Consider the following 21375-nt stretch of genomic DNA (forward strand, 5'->3'; position numbering starts at 1 on the left):
GTTAGCTGCAGCCTTGGTGACTTTTCCCTTCTGTGACCCAAAGCGTTTTGTGTGTGAATCCCCGTTTGCACCAGATGCAGGTTTAGCCTGCTGCGAACCCAGAGAGAAAAGAGGATCTGAAGGTGTGGCTCACACTGCAGAAGGCCAGTTGCCAGAGACTCACCCAGCACTCCTCTACCCCACAGGCCCGGCCTAATCTGCACTCTGTACATGCTCGGTGGGAGGCTGACAGCAGAAGAGAGCAGGAGATGGTTCAAGCCCTGAAAAGACCCTCGCATCTTACTCATACTTTGCTCATCACAGGAAGTGTAAAAGCAGCAGCAACAATTCATTATCCGCTCAATGTGGCAATCATAATTACAATTATCAAAACCGGAAGAGGGTTTTATTGATTTAGTCCAGCGATTCCCCAGAAGAAACACCGAAGGACACCCCCCCACCCCCCACCCCCGACCTTTTCCCCCTCCGGGAAAGGCCCGTCTCCGCCTTCAAGGCGCCGCAAGGGCCGCTGAGCGTTTCTGGCCAGGGAGAAACTTCGCTCGGGGTTTCGGCCCTTCCGCTCATCCCCGGCTGGGGGGGGCTGCGCGGAGTCGGAGAGGGAGGCCCCCCCACGGCCTGCCCCCCTCCCCCCCGCTTTTCCGAGCCCGCAGTCCCGCCCCTCCCCCAAGACGCGGCATCCCCGGAGGGGGTTTCCCGGAATGGCGACGCCGAGGGAACTTTCGCTTTCCTTTTCCCGCCTCTCCGGCAGGTTGTGCCTGGCCGTCTGCCTAGCAACCACAGACGGCTTCGGAATCCTCTTTTCCTACTGGTTAAGCTTGGCCAATCGCCGGCTCGCTCTGGATTTTGGGGGTGTGTCTCAGCTTGAGCTCCTGATTCTTCGCCCGGGACTGGACCGGAGCGGAGCGCTGGTCGAGGTCTGCGTTCAGGATGGCTCTGCGCCCTGCGCCCCCGTTGCTTCTGGGGCTGGTGGCGGTCGCCCTGGTGGAGAGCGGCTTCGGTGAGTCCCGTCGGGGGCGTCGGGGGTTCCAGCCCCTTTTTCTGCCGGTGGGAATCCGTCCAGGGAATCTCTCTCTCTCTTCTTCTCCCCCCAAAAGATTGTCCCCAGAAATAGCATCCCGATTCGGTCCTCTTTCTAGTCCGCTCCCTCTCCCCCTCCTTTCAGAACAGGCCCCAAAGCGTGGGTGGGGCTCTGCTGCCGCTCCCCCCCACCCCCCCGGAGAGCCACTCTGGGAACCGGACAAGGGTCCCCCCTCCAGATGTCAGCCAAGTCTACCTGGGCGCCCCCAAGCGCGCTTCTTTCCGTCCCTCTAAGTGGAGGTTGTCTTAAGGCAGCGTCTCCCGTGACCAGGTCAGGTCCACAAAGCTCCTGGCTGCCTTCGCACGACCGCTCAGCTTGGGTCGTATGACCTCCCTTCGGCGGTGGCTTTGCTGCTCTTTCTGGTTTCTGGTGCTGTGAGGACCCGGCCCGTCTCTCGGGTCGGTTGCGTGTATTGGCAAACGCGGAGGCTGGTGCGCTTGAGCGATCGGGCTAAGGTTGCCGTGTGAATGCAGCAGGCTGAGAGGCAACGGAGAAGCGCTCCTTGCGTCATCTTCATAGGGAACCTTAATCTTGATTTTCACCTTGTCCTCAATTCTCCCACCCGTCCCAAACCGCCACATCCCCCGATGCAGCATCCCGGAAATGCTGCTTCACTGGGAAAGTTCTTAAAAATTCAGGGAGATATTCAGAGATACCTCTGGCTTGAAAACAGCCCAAACATCAGGAGTTGCCCACAGGAAATGTTTTGTGACATTTTGTATTACGTCATAAAGTGGTTTGTGGTAATTTTTATGTGATAAGATGGTTTATAAAATGTGCCCAATGTTATTCCCATGGGAGTTATGGGTCCCGGATTTTGGACGCATAAATAAAATCCCTTGAATTGTACAATTGTTTGGGAGGTTAAATAAGAAAGCTAAGAAGGAAAGAAAGAGGCCAGAAGGCATCCTCCCCAGCAGCCAAGGCCCAGAGAAGCAGGGGTTAACACCAGACAAACAATCAAGCGGAAAACCAGCAAGGAACCACCAAGGGGACAAACAATCAAGCAGACAAATCAGGCAGGAAGCCACAGCCTAATCAAGGAAGAACCCAGGAGGAAACCCCCCCCCCCAACTGGGCAGGGCAACCAGGTGTCTCCTGGTTGGTGTGTTTAAATTGTGACTTGTACTGGTTTTTATAGTGGTTTTTATGACTTGCTCTTAAATAAAGCAAGATCAGATTTTGATGATGAGGAGGAGGAGGAGAATTAGTTGTCCCCTCCTGCAAGAAGGACACAAAAACCAGGTTGAGATGAAAGGACAGAAAGTTGGAAATTTCTTGGGGAATTTGTGTTGGAAAACCTCAGCCTGACAGAGCTTCACCTGGTTCTCCTCTCAGGCAGATTTCAGACCTTCTTGATTCTCAACCCCACAAGGGAAAGAAGCATGTTCTGGGTCATGTGCAGAGTCAGATTCCCCTCCCCCTTCCTCTCCTGCCATTAGGGAAAAACTGATCCTTTTGGATTCTGAAAACTCCGAAGAACAGGAAGTGGATCTGGGGCTTCATCTCCCCCACAGCTCCGATGAGCCCCTGGAATTGTGGGGAGGAGCAGGAAGGAGGACGCCGAGGACTTTGCTTTGGGACCGTGGAGGACTGGGAAACCGCCCGGGAGGGAATGTGCATTAGGACTTTGGTATTTATTTCTCTGTGCTGGGAATGTCCTGCCTTTTTCCATGCAGACCCAGGTTATGCAGAACTAAATACTGTCAGTGATCTTGAAAATCTCTGGTGCCCTGGAAGAATTTCTGACCTGAAGAGCTTCCACAAGGGATTGTTTTTCCAATGCAGTAGACCAGCGCCAGCGGGCGGCCTTGCGGCCTTTCCAGTTTCACCAATTTCCCAACAGCACCGTATTTTCCTTTGATTCTTTTAACCAACTTACAAGCTGTTGTTTTCCTGGTCATTGGACAGCCCTGCAGTCTTATCTTTTCCATGCTTGTATTTTCACATTTAAAACAAAACGTGATTTTACCTGTTCTTTTTTTGTACTTGTTACTAAAAGTTGGCATTCTTCACATCTTGTGAATTTGGTCTGTCTCCCAAGGAAGGGCTGAAAACTCTTTGGTGCTCCAAGGTCAGCAGTTTGCATGATAGAAATTGAAATCATTTTCCGTGTTTATCTTTGATTCCCCAGAAGGGCTCCACAGGTTACGGGACCCTCCACAGGCAGACTGAGGTTGGGGGAGGACGCCAGATGAGCCACCCCCAACCCACCCCCAAAGATTGGTGGTGGCAGCAGGGACTCTGCTATTAATCTGCATTTCAGATTAACAAAATTAGTTACTCAGAAGACATCTAGAAGCATTAATCCCATAGATTAAGAACTTTTTGGTTACCATCTATGCCCTGGAATATATTACTTCTTTGAGAACATTGTTTTATTGTATTTTAAATTAGAATTTATGTTTGTTTTATTGTAAAGCGCCCAGAGTTGCTCTTTCAGTGAGAGGGCTGGTGACTGAATTTGAAATGTCAATCAATCAATCTCCCAAGCAGCCTCAGTGGGTGGGGCCAGGGTGGGGACATCCCATGGGTTCCTGGGCATGAGGGGGAATTCTGGGAGTTGAAGTCCACATTGAAGTCCAGCTGGCTGAGTTTGAGAAACCCTGCTCTAGGCCTTTACACTGATAGTCACTGATCACGTGGAGAGCTGGATAAGCCAGATCACCGTCCTCCGAAGCTGGCCGAGGGGCATTTCTGCCTTTCTTTGCGATCCCCCCTGGGATCCCCACTGGCCTTCGGAGGACATTGCAAGCCCAGGCTCGATATTGCAGACTCTCAGCTGGAGATGAATTAGTCAGACAACAAAATCATGGTGTTTGCCAGAAAGCCTAAAAAGTATTCCTGGCACATGAATAAAGTTTGCCTTGTATGATTTTCATGCTTTGAATACCAGGGTGGGGGGTGGGGGGATTTTTCATGGCTCAGGTAGTTGAAGGGCACACCCAGCGACGTGCCTTGACTGCCCAAAAAAGTTCAGCCGCCATCTTGTGATTCTAGTGAATGGGGGTCGGGACCGGGCCCCTGTGGGAGCAGGAGGGGGAAGCGGCTCCCTGGTCAGCGTTACAGCCACGTGCAAAGCGCCTTCCTCCCACCCCTGCTGGGAGACGTCCCAAGAGTTTTTACCTGACTCTCCTGTTGTCTGATGGGAGCTCTGCTGTAACTGGGATGATTTTATATTAGTTTTAGATTTGCCCATGCCTTATTTATTTCCGCTAAGGTTTGGTTTTCGTTGGACCAGGGAACCCCTTGGCCAGAGTTGGGGCCCCCCTTCCCTGGGGAGGCTCAAGTGGAGGCCGGAGCCATCGTGGGGGGAAGAAAGAGGCCTTCATTTGGGTTCCCGCACTGAGCGGGGGGTAGAGTAGATGACCTCCGTGGCCCTTTCCAGCTGGCGGAGGCTGTGCTTCTGTGTGTCGAGGGTGGTTTCCAAAGGGCTGCTGAAGAAAAGTGCCGGATCGGCCAGGAAGGAGGACAACTTCCTGAACATGCTCTGGAAAGTGAACCAAGGGTTTTAGATCCAGAGCAGCCTTCATCAACCTTTTGACCCTGGAGGAACCCTCTAAATATTTTCCAGGCCTCGGGGAACCCCTGCACATTCAGGCTTATAGTCATTTCATGGGTAGGCCTGTATATATGCATCAACAGCATTCTTGAACTAAAAATAAAGAGTGAAACTTACCTCTTTACTGTGAAGTTGCCCAAATTTGAAATAATTTTTTACATAAATTGTGATCTCCCAGGAACCCCCGGTGATCTCGTGGAACCCTGGTTGAGAAGCCCTGATCTGGAGTCCACCTGGTGCCTCACAAGCACCTGGGAATGACGTTTCCGTGCCGGGATTGTGTTGCTGAAAGGAAGAGATCTTGGGACAATCGGCAGTGAGATTTCCTGCGGAATGAGGGGGAGCCCCATTAATTCCTCTCGTCTCGTTTCATGTCAGACATGCAGGAAATAGAAAGGGGGAGAGAATTAAAAGTTAAAAAGTTAAAAACATTTAATAAAAATATAAAATTTATATAACCCCAGCCCAGTGCCGCGGCACATTGATGGCCAAGGTGTTTCCGATCAATAAGCCGCTCTGCGTGCATGTCGGTCCCAAAGGGCACTGTTAGAGATGGGTAGTTGGTTGAATGTCGCCGCCTTCGCAGCAAATACCCCTGCCCTCAGGGAGGAACCCCCATTCCTCCATGTCATCTTTAGTTCTGGCCAAGGCAGTGCGCAATTTGTTTCAGCGTCTCCAAACCGTCCAGTCCTCCTCCGAACCTCCAGGCAACTCCTCCAGCGGTTCTATCCAATTCTGAAGGTGTTTTACTCGGGATTTCCACCTTTTTAATCATTCTGTTTGAGGAGTACTAGCAATCTCCTCAATGCAGTCTTCGAAGCTCCTTCTTGACTTCAGTCTCTTTGTAGGAGGTACGTGGGCAAAGGGTGGGTCTGCCGGATGGCGTAACACCTTTCCATCTTCCACGCCTGGTGCCACGCTCCTCCTGATGCCTGGCGGGGCTATTCCCACCGGGAGACACAATTTCTCAAGCGGAGTGGGGCACAGTCCCGGGGTCAAAGCCAGTCCCTGCTCAGGGGCCTCAGCTCCGGGCCCGGAGGGGGAACCTCCCAGCGGGGTGTGTGTGTGTGTGTGTGTGTGTGTGTGAGTGAGCAGGAAGATCCCCGGGGGCTGCAGGCTCCATTCCCGCCCCCTTCGCCCCCCCGACTGCCCCATCTCCCTGCCAGCAATCTGGGTTTGCCCCCCCCGAGGGTCCCACGGCCTCTGGCCTCACCCGGGTGCCTCCTCACCCCCTTTCCTCCCCCATTGATAAAATCTCCCCTCAAATCTGCAGCTATTATCAATCCGTTTTGGCCCTCCGTGAGGTGAGAATTTTTTTTTCCGTGAACAGAAAGTTGGGGTGACCAGGTGGGGTTTCCTGCTGCTCTTGAGCTTATGGGGTGGGACCCCCCTCCTTTCTGTGGGGCGACGGCGGCTTCTCCGGGGCAGAGTCTCCCCAATCCCGGAGAGGGTGGGGGGGAGGCCTCGCTGGGAGGGGGGAGGGAGCCGTTGGGGGGCAGATGGGGTTTGGGGGTGCTGCTCCCCCTCCGGCCCAGCCTCCCCTCCCCTCTCACTCTCGCCCCCCACCCTCTCTGCCCCCCAACCCTTCAGGCCCTCCAGAAGCCGCCGCTTTGCCTCTCGGTCGCTCCCTCTGCCCCCCTCGGCCTCCGGTTCCTCTTCCGTCCTCCCCCCCGCCTTTCCCCTTCTCCCTCTGCCCCCCGAGGTCTCCCTGGGTGTCTTCCTCCTCCTCCTTCCTCCCCAGACCTTCAAATTGGGGCCTGCTGTGCCCCATCGGATCCCTCAGCCGAAGCCCCCCAGAGTAACTCTGCCCCCCTGTTTCCCTCCCAGGCTCCTCCTCGCACTCCCTGAAGTATTTCTTCAGCTCCATGTCGGACCCCAGTCAGGGGCTGCCCCACTTCGTCTCTCTGGGGTACGTGGACGGTCAAGTCTTCGTTCACTACGACAGCAGCAGCAGGACGAGGCAGCCTCGAGTCTCCTGGATGGAGCAGGCGGGGAAGGAGGACCCCCAGTACTGGGACAGAGAGACCCAGAATGTCCGTGGCACTGAGGAGCTGTTCAGAGTTGACCTGGAGACTCTGAGGCGTCGCTACAACCAGAGCGAGGGTGCGTGATGGGTGGGGGGCTCCTCCTGCCCCACCTTCCCCCCCAGGAGCAGGAGGGGGAGAAGGGGGGCCCTCCCAGGGACAGGCTGCTTCCACGCTTTTTAAGAAGGCTCTTCTAAAAATATTGTTATTGTTTCAGAAAATTAAGATTCTATCCTGGCCCCATAGCAGAAGTTCTCTGCGCAGAGCACAGTCACCAAAAACACTTTTGAAGTTAAAAAACGTATTCTATAGCCCAGGAGTGATATAAAATGGGGTAAAGACAGACCAAGTCCAGAGGGACCTGAGGAGCTTCAGGACTTCATGAACTTCAGGACTCCGGCATCAAAGTCCCTGCAGGGAGGGCGTCTCTGTCCATCCTGAGGACTCCCCAGACCATCTTCCTCGCCCTCTTTCAGGCCTTCACACCTGGCAGTGGATGGCTGGCTGTGAGCTCAGGGCAGACGGGAGCAAAGCAGGGTTTTGGCAGCATGGCTACGACGGGAGGACCTTCCTCGCCTTCGACAAGGAGATCCTCACCTGGGTGGCAACCGACCCCCAGGCCCAGGTCACCCAGAGGAAATGGGACGCCATTCCAGGAGGGAATCAGAGAAGGAAGGCCTACCTGGAGCAAATCTGCGTTGAGTGGCTGGGGAAGTACCTGTCCTACGGGAGGGAGACGCTGCTGAGGACAGGTGAGCCTCCGGGCCCAGGCCGACTCTCCCCCTCCCTGGCCGGTTCCTTGCCCGGTTCGGCCCCCCTCGGGTCCCTGGTCCGCAGGGGAGGAATCCCCCTCCTGCCCTCCCAGCAGCTCTGCAGGGCGCGGGAAGAGGCCCTCTCTGGTTCCCCTTGCCAGGCAGCCCTCAAAGGGGCAGGAAACGCCGCCTCTGCCCCCCGAGCGGCAGGTGGGGCAGGCCAGAATCAGGGCCTGGCGGGGTCTGTGTGGATCAGGCAGCAGAAGCACTTCGGGGTGTCCCGTGCGCAGCGCACGATGAGGCCACAGGGCCGCTTGGGGCTCTTCAGCGAACCCCCCTTTAGCCGAAGAGTGGCCACGGGTGACGCGTGGCCTTGGTTCCCTCCCAGCCACTCTCCTTCCCTCCCCGTCCCACAGGGGGCCCCCTCCCTCCCTGGACCCTGGCGGTGCACCTCCCACCCCCCCACCAGGGGGCACCTCTTCCGCCAGGGCCCCCACTTGGGCATAAAAGGCCACGGGTGAGGGGTCTTTTCTTCCTGGGGGAGAAGAATCCAGGGATTCTGTGGCTCTCCCTCTTAAAACTCCAGCAGGTCCCTTGACTCTGACTGGGTGCCTCCCCCCCTCAAAACAACCCCCTCCCCACCTTCAGGAATGCTCTGTCACCCCACAGGACTTCCAGCTCACATTATAATGTTCTCCCCCCTTTTTTTCCTGTGAGTTCATTATTATTTTCCCCTCCAGCCCACCCCTCCCCCTCTGGCTCCGCCCCTTCCCTCCCTGGGCTGCTTGATCCCTCTGGCTCCAGGGGGAACCCCCCCTCCATTGCCAGCAGCCCCCCCTGCCCTGGGTCTCTCCTCCATTGCATCACTTCTCCCTGCCTGCCGTCCAGAGACAGAATCGCTTTTCCAAATTCACCCGTGTGGGATTGCACGAGCCCTGAGCCCTTGCTGTGGTTCTGGCTCTCCCCCTCTTGAAATTCGGGTTGTGTCCCTCGGATAGAGGCCTGGAGCAGCCTAAGATCTGGGGGAGCGGAAGAGGCCCAGACAGGAGAGAGAAAGCTCTGTGTTGTTTTTCTGAAAGGGGACTTAGAAGAGCAGCCCCAGTATCCCTCCCCTGAAGGGAACAGCCCAAGGTCAGTCAGAGTTCACAGCAGTCCCTGTGGAATTTCCTTGGACCCTCAATTTGCTGCCGGAGGTTTTTCAGACTGAGTCCCCATGAAGGACTCAAAATCAGGAGTCCTTGTGGCTGAGCATCTCCAGATTCGGAGCATGTCCTAAAACTCTCGGAGGTGCTGCGGGTGTGGAGTGTTAAATCCCTGCGTTACAACTAAGTAGTGGGAGCTTTCCTGCCCGTCAGGTTTTCCCTCCACCTTCCAGGCTCGGGAGGGGCTCGGAGTTAATTCCGGCCGTGCCGTTTCTGCAGAGACCCCGGTGGTGACGGTGAGCAGCAGGACGGAGGCCGATGATGGGATGGAGACACACGTCTGCCGCGTGGATGGCTTCTACCCCAAGGAGATCGACACCTCCTGGAGGAGGGACGGGGAGGTCTGGCTGCAGGACACCCTCCGTGGCTCTGTGGCCCCCAACGCGGACGGGACCTTCCACTACTGGCTCAGCGTCCGGATCGATCCCAAGGAGAGAGGCCGCTATCGGTGCCACGTGGAGCACGACGGCCTGCAGGAGCCTGTGGACGTGGCTGTGGCCGTGAAGGGTGAGAGGCGGCAGGGAGGGAAAGGCTTGTCTCTTTTTCAGGCTGGAAGATGGTGGGAGAGAAACGTGACCCCAGCTGTGTCCAGATGTGAGCTCACTTGAGCTTTAATCCATTGGTTTTTCCCTTTTTCGAGGTTCGTGGACCTGCAGGGAATGGGCCAGAGTACTGGCTTCGGGTTATTTAAAGGAAGCAGCAGAATCCCATCAGAATCGTTGGCCGATCCTGATGAAACGCACTTAGATCCTCTCTTAGCCTCCCTCCCTGCCCTGTTTGCTGCCTCCAGCAGAGGAGCAGCCGTTGTGCTGAGCACCAGAAACAGATTTTCTTTTTTCCTAAAGTACAAAAATCAGCAAAGGATCGTTACCTTGTCATGGTGCTGGAGCTTGAGCACCTCAATGATGCCATGAGCTAAACCGTGAAGGGCCACCCAAGACGGGAAGGTCATGACAGAGAGGTCAGACTAAATGCGATCCCTGGGGAAGGTAATGGCAACCCACCTCAGTATTCTTGCCGTGAAAACTAAATGGATCAGTACAACCAGAGATATGTCGGTATACCATCGGAAGATGAGACCCCCAGGTCGGAAGATGGTCAAAATGCTACTGGGGAGGAACAGAGGATGAGCTCAACTAGCCCCAGACGTGATGACGCAGCTAGCTCAAAGCCGAAAGGACGGCTAGCGGCCGACGGTGCTGGTGGTGAACGGCGAATCCGATGTTCTAAGGATCAACACACCATTGGAACCTGGAATGTAAGATCTATGAGCCAGGGCAAATTGGATGTGGTTATTGGTGAGATGTCAAGATTAAAGATAGACATTCTGGGCGTCAGTGAACTGAAATGGACTGGAATGGGCCACTTCACATCAAATGACCACCAGATCTACTACTGCGGACAAGAGGACCACAGAAGAAATGGAGTAGCCTTCATAATTAATAGTAAAGTGGCGAAAGCAGTGCTTGGATACAACCCAAAAAACGACAGAATGATCTCAATTCGAATTCAGGGCAAGCCATCTAACATCACAGTGATCCAAATATACGCCCCAACCACAAATGCTGAAGAAGCTGAAGTAGAGCAGTTCTATGAGGATCTGCAGCACCTACTGGACAACACGCCTAAAAGAGATGTTATTTTCATCACAGGAGACTGGAATGCTAAGGTGGGCAGTCAAATGACACCTGGAGTTACAGGTAAGCATGGCCTGGGAGAACAAAACGAAGCAGGACATAGGCTGATAGAATTTTACCAAGACAATTCACTCTGCATAACAAACACTCTCTTCCAACAACCTAAGAGACGGCTTTATACATGGACTTCACCAGATGGACAACACCGAAATCAGATTGATTACATCCTTTGCAGCCAAAGGTGGCGGACATCTGTACAGTCGGTAAAAACAAGGCCTGGAGCTGACTGTAGTTCAGATCACGAACTTCTTATTGCACAATTTAGGATCAGACTAAAGAGATTAGGGAAGACCCACAGATCAGCTAGATATGAGCTCACTAATATTCCTAAGGAATATGCAGTGGAGGTGAAGAATAGATTTAAGGGACTGGACTTAGTAGATAGGGTCCCGGAAGAACTCTGGACAGAAGTTGGCAGCATTGTTCAGGAGGCGGCAACAAAATACATCCCAAAGAAAGAGAAAACCAAGAAGGCAAAATGGCTGTCTGCTGAGACACTAGAAGTAGCCCAAGAAAGAAGGAAAGCAAAAGGCAACAGTGATAGGGGGAGATATGCCCAATTAAATGCAAAATTCCAGAGGTTAGCCAGAAGAGATAAGGAATTATTTTTAAACAAGCAATGCGCGGAAGTGGAAGAAGACAATAGAATAGGAAGGACAAGAGACCTCTTCCAGAAAATTAGAAACATTGGAGGTAAATTCCAGGCAAAAATGGGTATGATCAAAAACAAAGATGGCAAGGACCTAACAGAAGCAGAAGAGATCAAGAAAAGGTGGCAAGAATATACAGAAGACCTGTATAGGAAGGATAACAATATCGGGGATAGCTTTGACGGTGTGGTCGGTGAGCTAGAGCCAGACATCCTGAAGAGTGAGGTTGAGTGGGCCTTAAGAAGCATTGCTAATAACAAGGCAACAGGAGACGACGGCATCCCAGCTGAACTGTTCAAAATCTTGCAAGATGATGCTGTCAAGGTAATGCATGCTATATGCCAGCAAATTTGGAAAACACAAGAATGGCCATCAGACTGGAAAAAATCAACTTATATCCCCATACCAAAAAAGGGAAACACTAAAGAATGTTCAAACTATCGAACAGTGGCACTCATTTCACATGCCAGTAAGGTAATGCTCAAGATCCTGCAAGGTAGACTTCAGCAGTTCATGGAGCGAGAATTGCCAGATGCACAAGCTGGGTTTAGAAAAGGCAGAGGAACTAGAGACCAAATTGCCAATATCCGCTGGATAATGGAAAAAGCCAGGGAGTTTCAGAAAAACATCTATTTCTGTTTTATTGACTATTCTAAAGCCTTTGACTGTGTGGACCATAACAAATTGTGGCAAGTTCTTAGTGGTATGGGGATACCAAGTCATCTTGTATGCCTCCTGAAGAATCTGTATAACGACCAAGTAGCAACAGTAAGAACAGACCACGGAACAACAGACTGGTTTAAGATTGGGAAAGGAGTACGGCAGGGCTGTATACTCTCACCCTACCTATTCAACCTGTATGCAGAACACATCATGCGACAAGCTGGCCTTGAGGAATCCAAGGCTGGAGTTAAAATCTCTGGAAGAAACATTAACAATCTCAGATATGCAGATGATACCACTTTGATGGCTGAAAGTGAAGAGGAACTGAGGAGCCTTATGATGAAGGTGAAAGAAGAAAGTGCAAAAGCTGGCTTGCAGCTAAACCTCAAAAAAACCAAGATTATGGCAACCAGCTTGATTGATAACTGGCAAATAGAGGGAGAAAATGTAGAAGCAGTGAAAGACTTTGTATTCCTAGGTGCAAAGATTACTGCAGATGCTGACTGCAGTCAGGAAATCAGAAGACGCTTAATCCTTGGGAGAAGAGCAATGACAAATCTCGATAAAATAGTTAAGAGCAGAGACATCACACTGACAACAAAGGCCCGCATAGTTAAAGCAATGGTGTTCCCTGTAGTAACATATGGCTGCGAGAGCTGGACCATAAGGAAGGCTGAGCGAAGGAAGATCGATGCTTTTGAACTGTGGTGTTGGAGGAAAATTCTGAGAGTGCCTTGGACTGCAAGAAGATCCAACCAGTCCATCCTCCAGGAAATAAAGCCAGACTGCTCACTTGAGGGAATGATATTAAAGGCCAAACTGAAATACTTTGGCCACATAATGAGAAGACAGGACACCCTGGAGAAGATGCTGATGCTAGGGAGAGTGGAAGGCAAAAGGAAGAGGGGCCGACCAAGGGCAAGATGGATGGATGATATTCTAGAGGTGACGGACCCGTCCCTGGGGGAACTGGGGGTGTTGACGACCGACAGGAAGCTCTGGCGTGGGCTGGTCCATGAAGTCACGAAGAGTCGGAAGCAACTAAACGAATAAACAACAACACAAAAATCGGAGGAGTCTGGTAGCCCCTTTTCTGAACACCAGATTTTACTAACATTGGTGAACTGCAGCTGCCTTCATGCAATGCACAGAGTGGCTGGACCGAGGCATCGGTAGGCAGGAAAGGGGCCACCAGTCTGATTTTTTCCCTTCAGAGACTAAGACGGCTTTCCTCCTGTAGAGAAGGAAATGTCCCTGTGTCGCTGCTCTAAGAAAGAAGTGCAGACATTATTTTACGATCAGGGATCTGTTGGAATTCCTGCGGCTCAGCACAAAACCAAAGGAAAAAAACCCTTGTCAAACAACTCTGCCTGTGCTCATGACTTCCACTGACGTGTTTTACGCCGGACTCCCAAAAGTGCAGAATACCCATCTTCTATTGATAGCTTCCCAATCATACAAAAAATGTTCAATTTTTATTCTTATGCTGATAGGCACAAGAAAATACTACTTCAGTTTCTTTACCAAGTGTCAGATCACAAGTGCCATGGCTGCCATTCATGAGTTTTGTAAAGGAGAACCTTAAAGTTCTCCTTCTCAAACCTGCCCCCCTCTAGCATCCTCCAAATCTGCTTCAGCCATTTGAGGACCCTCCAGAAGTTGGACATCACCATATCACCAACTACCCACCCCTGCCAGAACTGGGGCGAGGGGGTGACACAGACACCCCACATACTTCCCCCCCACATGCTACAGGGAACCACCCAGATCACTGGAATTTTGTATTTTTTATTTGTTGTGGATTAGAATGAAATAGGAAACAGATAGATCACGTGATCTCTAAAAGACGACAGGGTCATCTGGATCTTTCGTGGGATTAAATTTTTCTGGTAAATCAGGCCTTTAGTCTAGTGAAAGCTCCCTCTGCAGGCAGCCCAAAGCCTCTTCGGCTTCATTAAAAGCGGTCGGATGGCCAGGCAATTAAGGGGATCCACAGCTGGATTGAAAGTCTTCCTCAAAGAGTGCCCACTGATGGTTCCTCATCAGGCTGAAGATACCAAACGGGTGCCGGAAGAATCAGCCCCGCGTCCTCTGTTCTTCAACGTTCCCTTTACTGCCTTGGAGGAATAGGTAGAACAAATAGTTACCGAATTTGCAGAGGATTTAAAACCGGCTGAGTGAGCGAATATCCTCAGAGAAAGAAGTCAAATACAGAATGGGCTGAGAGTAGCAGAATGAAATTGAAGAGAGACTTGACAGAAAAGAGTGCCAGGAAGGATGGGAGACCTCAAATGAGATACTGAAGGCACAATCCCATCTGTCTGAATACTTTAATGGATGGTGGTAAGACTGGATGACCTTTTAGGTCGCTTCCTTGCCACTGTATGAGTCTAAGTCCAGTGTTCTTCACTTAGGAAACAGAAATCAAGGGTGCAAGTTTTGGGTGGGGGGTACTTGGCTTGCTAAAAGGATTTTGTAATCGGGATTGATTGCAGACTGAATATGAGCCGGAAGCATGAAGTCCCTTCAGAGAAGGCACCTGTGATTTTAGGCTACCTCAAACAGACTAACTTCCAAAGGATGAGGGTGATTTTCTCACTGTCTTCTGCTAGCATCAGAGCCCGCCTCAAGGACAACGTCCACTTCTGGGCAACACCCGTTAATACAGATTCAGAGCAACTGGAAAAGGTTCCCAGGAGAGCAGCAAGGCTGATCGGGGACTAGAACCCGAATCCTCTGTAGGGGGATAGAAGGAGCTCCGCATGACTAGCCTTGAGCAACGAGTGCTGGTGGTGGTGGGGTTTGTGACAGCATCTTTCGAAGAAGCAGAGGGCTGCCACCTGGAAGACAGAGAAGGTCTGTTGCCCTCGTTCCTGAATGCAGGGCGTGGATTTGAATGACAGGGAGGCCTTCCCTGGGGTCCTCCCCCTAACCCCGGGGTGGGTGTGAGACAAGAGGATTCCCACCTCCTGGGCTGCCTTCCCGGCACTTAAAAGCTCCAGCTGCCAAGACTGGAACCGTTTCCCTTCAGCCACTTCCTGGCCAGACGACAGAGTGCATGAAGCGAGGATTCATTCCTTTCTCCTCCTCCAGGGGGACAGAGCAACCCTACAAGAGAGAAACAAAATGAAACCATGGACTTAAAAAAAAAGATACATGATATGAACCCTTTTACCTTAAATAATAAAATGCAACCATTCAAGCTTAAGAAAAAAAGCTAGTGCAGAGAGCTGCCCATTTCTGCCCAGAGTCATGGCATATTGGGGCAGTCTATAAAAAGAACAAAAACGTTTTTGTGGTTTCACTAATTTTTTTATATTATTGTGTTGTTGACGTTTTTATTTCTGTTAACCTGCTGAGAGTCACAAGGTTGCAAACGTCTGCGTTTGAGCTGAAGAGCTAAAGGTGAATGTCAGCTGCCTTCGTGCTGGGCTGGTGGGAGATGAAGGCAGCGTCACGAGGACATGTCCGCTAAGCATGGTTAGCAGGGTGTCTTCAATTCGAGGGACGTGAGGATGAGCCCTGAGTCTTCTTAACTTGGGCGATTCCCAGTAGTCCCTTGGCTGCGTTAGGTCTCTCCCCGACTTGGAGCGATGGTTTGGGGTTCTCCTTCAATCCTCTGCTCTTTCTCCCAATTAAGTTCCAGAATCCAACCTGGGGCTCATCATCATCATCGGCTGCGTTGTGGCTGTTCTTCTCCTGGTGTCTGCGATTGCTGGGATCGTGGTATTTCTCAGTAAGTGTCCCACCTTTGCTGGGTGGCTGTGAAGGGAGAGGGGGAGACTCCTCCCCAGTCCCTCCCTTTGGGGAGCCTCTTCTGGGCTTCCGTTTCCCTGTTTTCCCAGCCCTCTTTGGGAGCATCCGAAATCTCGGCCTCTTGCTGGGACTCCAGTCTCGACTAGGCTGTCTGCGGTTCGGACAGTCCTGCCTTCTTCTGGTTGGGAAGAGGCATCGCGGTTCCGTCCCTTTCAAAGGCTTTGGTGAAAGGGCAGCAGAGAAGGATTTCAGTGAAAATCCTCCTCCTCTCCCGGCTGTTCCTGCTGCTTTCCCCATTTCCCTCCATCCCTCCCAGAGGCAGCAGGTCTCTCTTGGGGCAGGTCAGGGGATACATTCGTATTTTGAAGCTCTTCCTGTGTCTGTTCAAAGTAGTTGCCAGGAGACGAAAGAACTGTGAAAACATCTCCTGGGGCTCTCTATCCCTCCTGCAGAGGAGAGATTGGATGGTCTCTGGTGGATTATTCTTAGCTTTGACTGAGCTTTTTCCTTGCAGAGAAACGTCAGGATGGCTACAAGGCAGCATCAAGTGAGTGATTTTCCTCTTTCCCTGTTATCTCCAAGTCAGAGCAGGAATCAGAGGCAGCCTCAGTTGAGGGCTGTGTCTGTGTGTGTGAGTGTGTGTGTGTTCAAACATAGAAGCGGCTCATGAAGCTGCAGAGTTGTGCTACCTTCCTCTTCCTCCCAAGAACCAAGCTGGGGGAGGTGGGTCCCCTTTGCAATCCAGCCAGGCTGTTCTTGGGACTGGAGACCCCAAGGAGGAACATCTGGGACAAGGAAGGCTCGAGAAGGTGAGAAGACCCGGCTGGGCGGAAGGTCCATCTGACTGAGAAGCTCTCCTGTTTCCAAGTGTGCAGAAAGGAAAGGCTTGGCCATAATCTGGTCAGGAAGCTCCATAAAAAGGGTGAACCCAGAAGGAATTGAGGAGAAAAGGAGCCTTGGCAGATGCCAGCTGGGTCTCCTCTTGGTCTGCCACCACAAGGCTCGCCAAGTACGAACTGGTGGGAAAAAGGAACTTTGGAGCCATCTGTGTCCTCCCCCCGGCTGTGGAATGGCTGAGATAGTGCCCTTTCTTTTCTGTGTGTCTTAGCGTAAGCAGTTTGGTTGAAACTCTGTCTGTGTGTGTGTTTCTGTGTGTGTCAGAAAGTGCTGAGTTTCTGCATCTCTTCCCGTCCAGCCAAGAGACTGACCTCCTTCCTCCTTTTCTCTCTTTTCCAGCAAGTGACAAACGATCCGACAGTTCAGGCCAGGGTAAGCCGGAGGGAGCCGCTCTGCCTCTTAGCAGGAGTGCTGGGGGGGGGTGAAAAGAGGGAGAGCCCCCCCGGGTTTGAAGGGGCCCCCTAATACCCGCTCCCTGTGTTCCCTCTGGGTCTGGTTCTGGGGAAACCAGGATTTATTTGGATAGAATTGGAACAAAGGATAGATAAATCTACTGAGATTTAAATCGATTGTTGCCCTTTCTATGGACACTTTTTCGTCCAGTGTAAGATCTTAAATGTGGGTGGGAGAATTACGTTGTTTCTCCTGTTTACTTAGATGGCAAATTACTTAGATGAAGAATTAAAATTATTTTACCTCAGTCTATGAACAGAAAGTGTGGGATTGGAAAAGTGGTTTCTCATTAAAGTGGGGCTTAAGGGAAACTACTGATATTTTTGCCTTTGTCCCAAGGAGTTACCCAAGTCTCCTTTTTCCTCCCATCTTAATAATTTTGTTCTCTCTCTGTCCTTGTTCCTCCTTTTACTCTGTAAAAAGCGAGTGCTTCCCTTTTCTCCCACCTCCTCTCCTTTCCTTGATTTCTGACAGTTACAAAGTTCACTTTCCTCGCTCTGCTTTGTTCCTGCAGAAGAAAAAGGGAAACTCTCTCCCTGTTGGATTTCCAGCCTTGCATTCAGGCAGGGGAGGCAGCCCAGAGCCTGCGTGGCGGAGCCTGGCCCCCCTTGGAGCAAAGAGCCCCCAGCTCTGGGGTGGGAAATAGGGAAGCCGCCAGAAGCGCCCTGAGCCCCAGTGGTTAGAGCCTGTTCTGGCGGTGCAGCCTGGTCTCCTCCGAGGGTCCCTGAAGCTGCGGAGGCTGAATCGAGGAGAGAGAGAGGCCTCCTCCTCAGAGGACCAGGACAGGGGAGGGACTCACTCTTTGTCTTTCTCTCCAATGCAGGGAGCGGGGAGGCCATTTAGCAGCCCCTCACAGGTGAGTGCCCCGGTGGGGGCTGCATTGGGGGGAAGGAGGGGGCTTTCAGGTCAAGGGACCCATCGATGGTGAAGATGCTTTGGGGAAACCCTCTTCTCTCTCCGGCTCACCTCCAGCACTGAAGGGCAGGGGGTTCAGGGGAGGGGCCCTGGGGCTCTGGGGAGGGGCCTGCCTCTCCCCTCCTCCCGGGGTTCCTTCTGCTGGGGGAGGCTGGGCTGCTTCCACTTTCCCTCCCTGCCTTCGGAGGAAATGGCAGGTGACAGCAGCTGGGAACGGAAGGGGACCTGGCTGCTGTCGCTGAGGGAGGAAGGCACCCTGTCCTCCCCCTCGTCTCCTGGAAAGGCCCCTCCCACAGCAGGAGGCAGTGCTGGCCATTCTGCAGGGCCCCGATTGGGGCCCCTCCCGGGATATGATGGTCTTGCATGCACACGGCTCAGAGACCTGCAGAGATCAGAAGATCCCCAGAGCAAGGGGGAGGAGAGGGGAGGGGAGGATGGAGAGGAGACGCCTCTCCTTTCCCGTGTCCATCTGGGAATCCAACCTTCCGGATGCTGAGGGAAGACCTGGGCTCTCTGGGGGCCATGAAACCTGCTGCACTCGGCTCTGGGGGCAAAATAGTTGGACGAATCGGATTTGTCTATTTGAGGGGGGCATCTATACTGTTCACAATTTGTGAAGGGGGTTCCCCACCCCACACCCCTCCAGCAGCCATTCACAGCCCTGCCCATCCTCTCCGGCTCCCTCTCCCTGCTGATTCTGTTCCTTCCCTTGACGATCAGCACTGGTCCTCCAGCCTGGACTCTGGGCTTTCTCATCTTGGCTTCCTCTCAAACCGACCCTCCTGTTTTTTCCACCCGCTTCGTAGCACAATGTTGGGGCTGCCGATTCCCAGCCTAAGGAGAGAGGAAGGAAGAGTGACCGACCTTCTTCTGAATTACGCTGTTCTCTCAGGAGGACCTCTTCAGGCCCTCCCAGCTGGCTGTAACCAGGAAGTATTTCTGGTGTTTCATGATTGTCCTCATGCAGATTTTCCACTGTGGTTTCCTAGAGATTTGGGGGAATCATTTTGATTCTTCAAATTAATTGTTCAGGCTTGCAGAATCAAGAAAGCAAATGCATTTCTTTGAAGTTGCAGGATGTATTTTGGGTGTTTCATGATCATTCTTATGCAGATTTTTGTTTGGGAAGATCAGGGTTTTTTCATCTGAAACAGGAATTCTAGGGCCTCCCCTGAAAAGAAAATGTAGTTGATCCATCTGGAGAAGGAAAGAAGGTCTTGCTTTTATACGTAGAATGAACGCCTTGCAGGGAAAACCATCTTGGAGGGGATGTTCACTGACGGGAAGGGAAAATGCCTCTTTCAGCTGCTTTTTCAGAAGTGTGCTTCGGGGTTTCTTCCATTAGAAAATAATTGATTTTTAAAAAATTAGTAAGTTGCTTAATTTATTGGATTATATATTTGATTATCCAAAAGTTTAACAAATAATCAGTGTACCAACTGAGGGTAGCCTTCAGACACACAAAATTATACACTTTTCTGGGCTGCAGTGAATAGATTTTAATAATTCAGAAAAATGGAACATGAGATCAGCTGTGCAGCCAGGCTGCTTCCTTCCTATCCCCCGTGGTTTCCTAGAGATTTGGGGGGATGATTTGGATTCATCAAATTAATTGTTCAGCGTTGCAGAATCAACAAAGCAAATGCATTTCTTAGAAGTTGCAGTTTCCTGTAGAAAAACTTTAATATGCATTCAAGTATTTCTTACCCTCTTTGAATAACCCTGGTGGCGCAGTAATTTGGGGTTTTGCTTCATGTAGTATTTCTTTACCGCACATATTGTAAGATTGCCAGAGTTGTTTGCTGAAAATAAATGGTTTTGTTTTCCTCTGAACTCAGTTGCTGCCTGTTTGGGGAGGTTGGAAACAGGAGGGATTTTATCCCCCTTGTTGATCAGAGACCCCGATTTCACTTTGAGGGGTGGGAAGCGGGGGAACCAAAGCGAACCTGGAAGGGGCGGGAACTGGGGTGGCTCCCGTCTGCTCCGTTGGGGAGGAGGCCGACCCTTTGCTCCTGTGTCCAGATGTTTCTCTCGCATCAGCAGTTGATCTTCTGCGAAATGGCTGTCTGGTGTTGGCTTGGTGGCTGCAGCAACGGAGGGTGCGTTTCCTCAGATACCTCAGATGAACCCCACTCGGGCTGCTGACGAGCCTCATCGGCACGTTGGGGAACAGAGTTCAGTGGCCGGCCACCGCCATCCTGGTCGCCTTGCGAAAGGGCAGATTCCCAGGCTCTCCTGTTTCTGAGGGATCCCACTCTGTGCTCTTCAAGTGTCCCAAATGACGCTGTGGCCCCAAAGCGGGGAGACCCTTGATTTATGGGAAAGACCCCCATACTATAGTGGATGCTTTGGGGCAAGGAGGAGTGAAAAGGGTGGGGTCTTTCATCCCTATTCCCTTTGGGCTTCCCAGATGCCCTTAAGAGCTGGCCACCTTTGAGAGCCTAAAAAGTAGACTTTAAAGTCTGTGAGGATTCAGTAGGTATTTGAGTCTCTTCCACTGATTCAAAACTCTTAAAATTTTAATTTTTAAATTTTCTATGGCTGCCCATCTCAGATGAGTGACTCTGGGCAGCGAACACAATAAAAACATCGATGCAAGAACAGGATGCGATAAATGCAATGCAGAAAGGAAATTAGGCACCGAGGATAAACCAGTCGGCCACGAATTCATACAACCCACAGGCTGAACTATCTCCCCACCCCTGTGCCTGGAGGAAAAGCCACGTCTTTACAAAAGGCCAGCAGGGTTCAGCCTCATTCCGGGAGGAACGGTGTTTCAGAGGGCAGGCGGTGTTACGGAAAAGGCACGCTTCCTCGGTCCCGCCGGATGACACTTTAACCAACAGGACCCAGAGCACGGCCCTTCTGATGGATGGGGACAACTGGAGAGAGGAGGTCCCTCGAATGACCTGGCCCCATGCCCTGGAGGGCTTCATAGGCGACAACCAGCACCTTGAATTGCACCCAGAAGCCAACTGGGAGCCAGTGCAGCTCATGAACCAAAAGTAACCCGGGTGGACCAAGACAGGCCCATCGTTGCTGATGCTGCCGCATTCTGGACCAATTGCAGCTTCTGGATGTTCTTCAAGGGCAGCCCCAGGTAGAGTGCATTGCAATAGTCCAGTCAGGAGGTGACCAAAGCACGAAGGACTGTGCAGTGCCGCCTGATCCAGGAAAGGGCACAACTGGTACACACCATGGAGTTACGCAAGAGCCATCCTGGCCGTGGCTGCTACCTGCTCCTCAGACGGGAGTTGTGAGCCCAGGAGGACCCCCAAACTGCTCACTGGTTCTCTGGGCAGTGCGACCCCGTCCAGAACTACAGATGGAAAGTCACTGGATCCGGCAAGCCAGTTTCTTGAGTGCCAGCCTAGATATCTGGCCTTGCTTATCGGCAAATACTAAACACATCTGACCCTGGTTGTTTTTTGCAGATTAGGAAAGGCTTGAAGGGAGTGCGGTAATCCAGGTGGTGGCCAGGTAGGAGGCATGACCACCTCAAGCAGCTGAGTGCAGGCATCTTCCCTGTTACCTCCCACTGAAAAGTCCTCCCCCAACGAATGGAACCCAGGGCCAAGGGGGGCCTTGCCTAGAGCGGCCACGTGCCAAGAAAGCTCCTGCGTGACTTCCCTGCAGAAGGCCCTCTGGCTAGGATCCAGCAGCCCCCACTCTTCCTCCATGAAGTCCACAGCAGCCACCTCAAAGGGACCCGAGCCCTAGAAAAAG

The 21375-nt window shown here is 52.1% G+C and overlaps 1 protein-coding gene across 2 annotated transcripts; it reads left to right on the plus strand.

Moving 5' to 3' along the window:
* Positions 1-905: 905 nt before the first annotated feature.
* Positions 906-17592, plus strand: LOC134492133 (H-2 class I histocompatibility antigen, Q9 alpha chain-like). 2 transcript variants are annotated; one of them, XM_063296303.1, is made up of 8 exons: positions 906-997; positions 6468-6743; positions 7141-7416; positions 8838-9125; positions 15269-15364; positions 15899-15931; positions 16621-16653; positions 17558-17592. In XM_063296303.1, exons 1-8 carry the CDS (start codon positions 928-930, stop codon positions 17575-17577), a joined length of 1092 nt encoding a protein of 363 aa, XP_063152373.1. In that variant the 5' UTR covers positions 906-927; the 3' UTR covers positions 17578-17592. The 2 variants fall into 2 exon arrangements, with proteins under 2 accessions (XP_063152373.1, XP_063152374.1); XM_063296304.1 differs by having other exon boundaries at positions 15275-15364.
* Positions 17593-21375: the final 3783 nt, after the last annotated feature.

This window comes from Candoia aspera, chromosome 2 (assembly GCF_035149785.1).
Source record: "Candoia aspera isolate rCanAsp1 chromosome 2, rCanAsp1.hap2, whole genome shotgun sequence".
NCBI lineage: Eukaryota > Metazoa > Chordata > Lepidosauria > Squamata > Boidae > Candoia > Candoia aspera.

Coding starts and splice junctions, on each gene's coding strand:
- LOC134492133 (XM_063296303.1), top strand. CDS start 928: ATGGCTCTGCGCCCTGCGCCCCCGTTGCTTCTGGGGCTGGTGGCGGTC. Junction 998..6,467: donor CCTGGTGGAGAGCGGCTTCG/GTGAGTCCCGTC, acceptor TTTCCCTCCCAG/GCTCCTCCTCGCACTCCCTG. Junction 16,654..17,557: donor ATCCGACAGTTCAGGCCAGG/GTAAGCCGGAGG, acceptor TCTCCAATGCAG/GGAGCGGGGAGGCCATTTAG.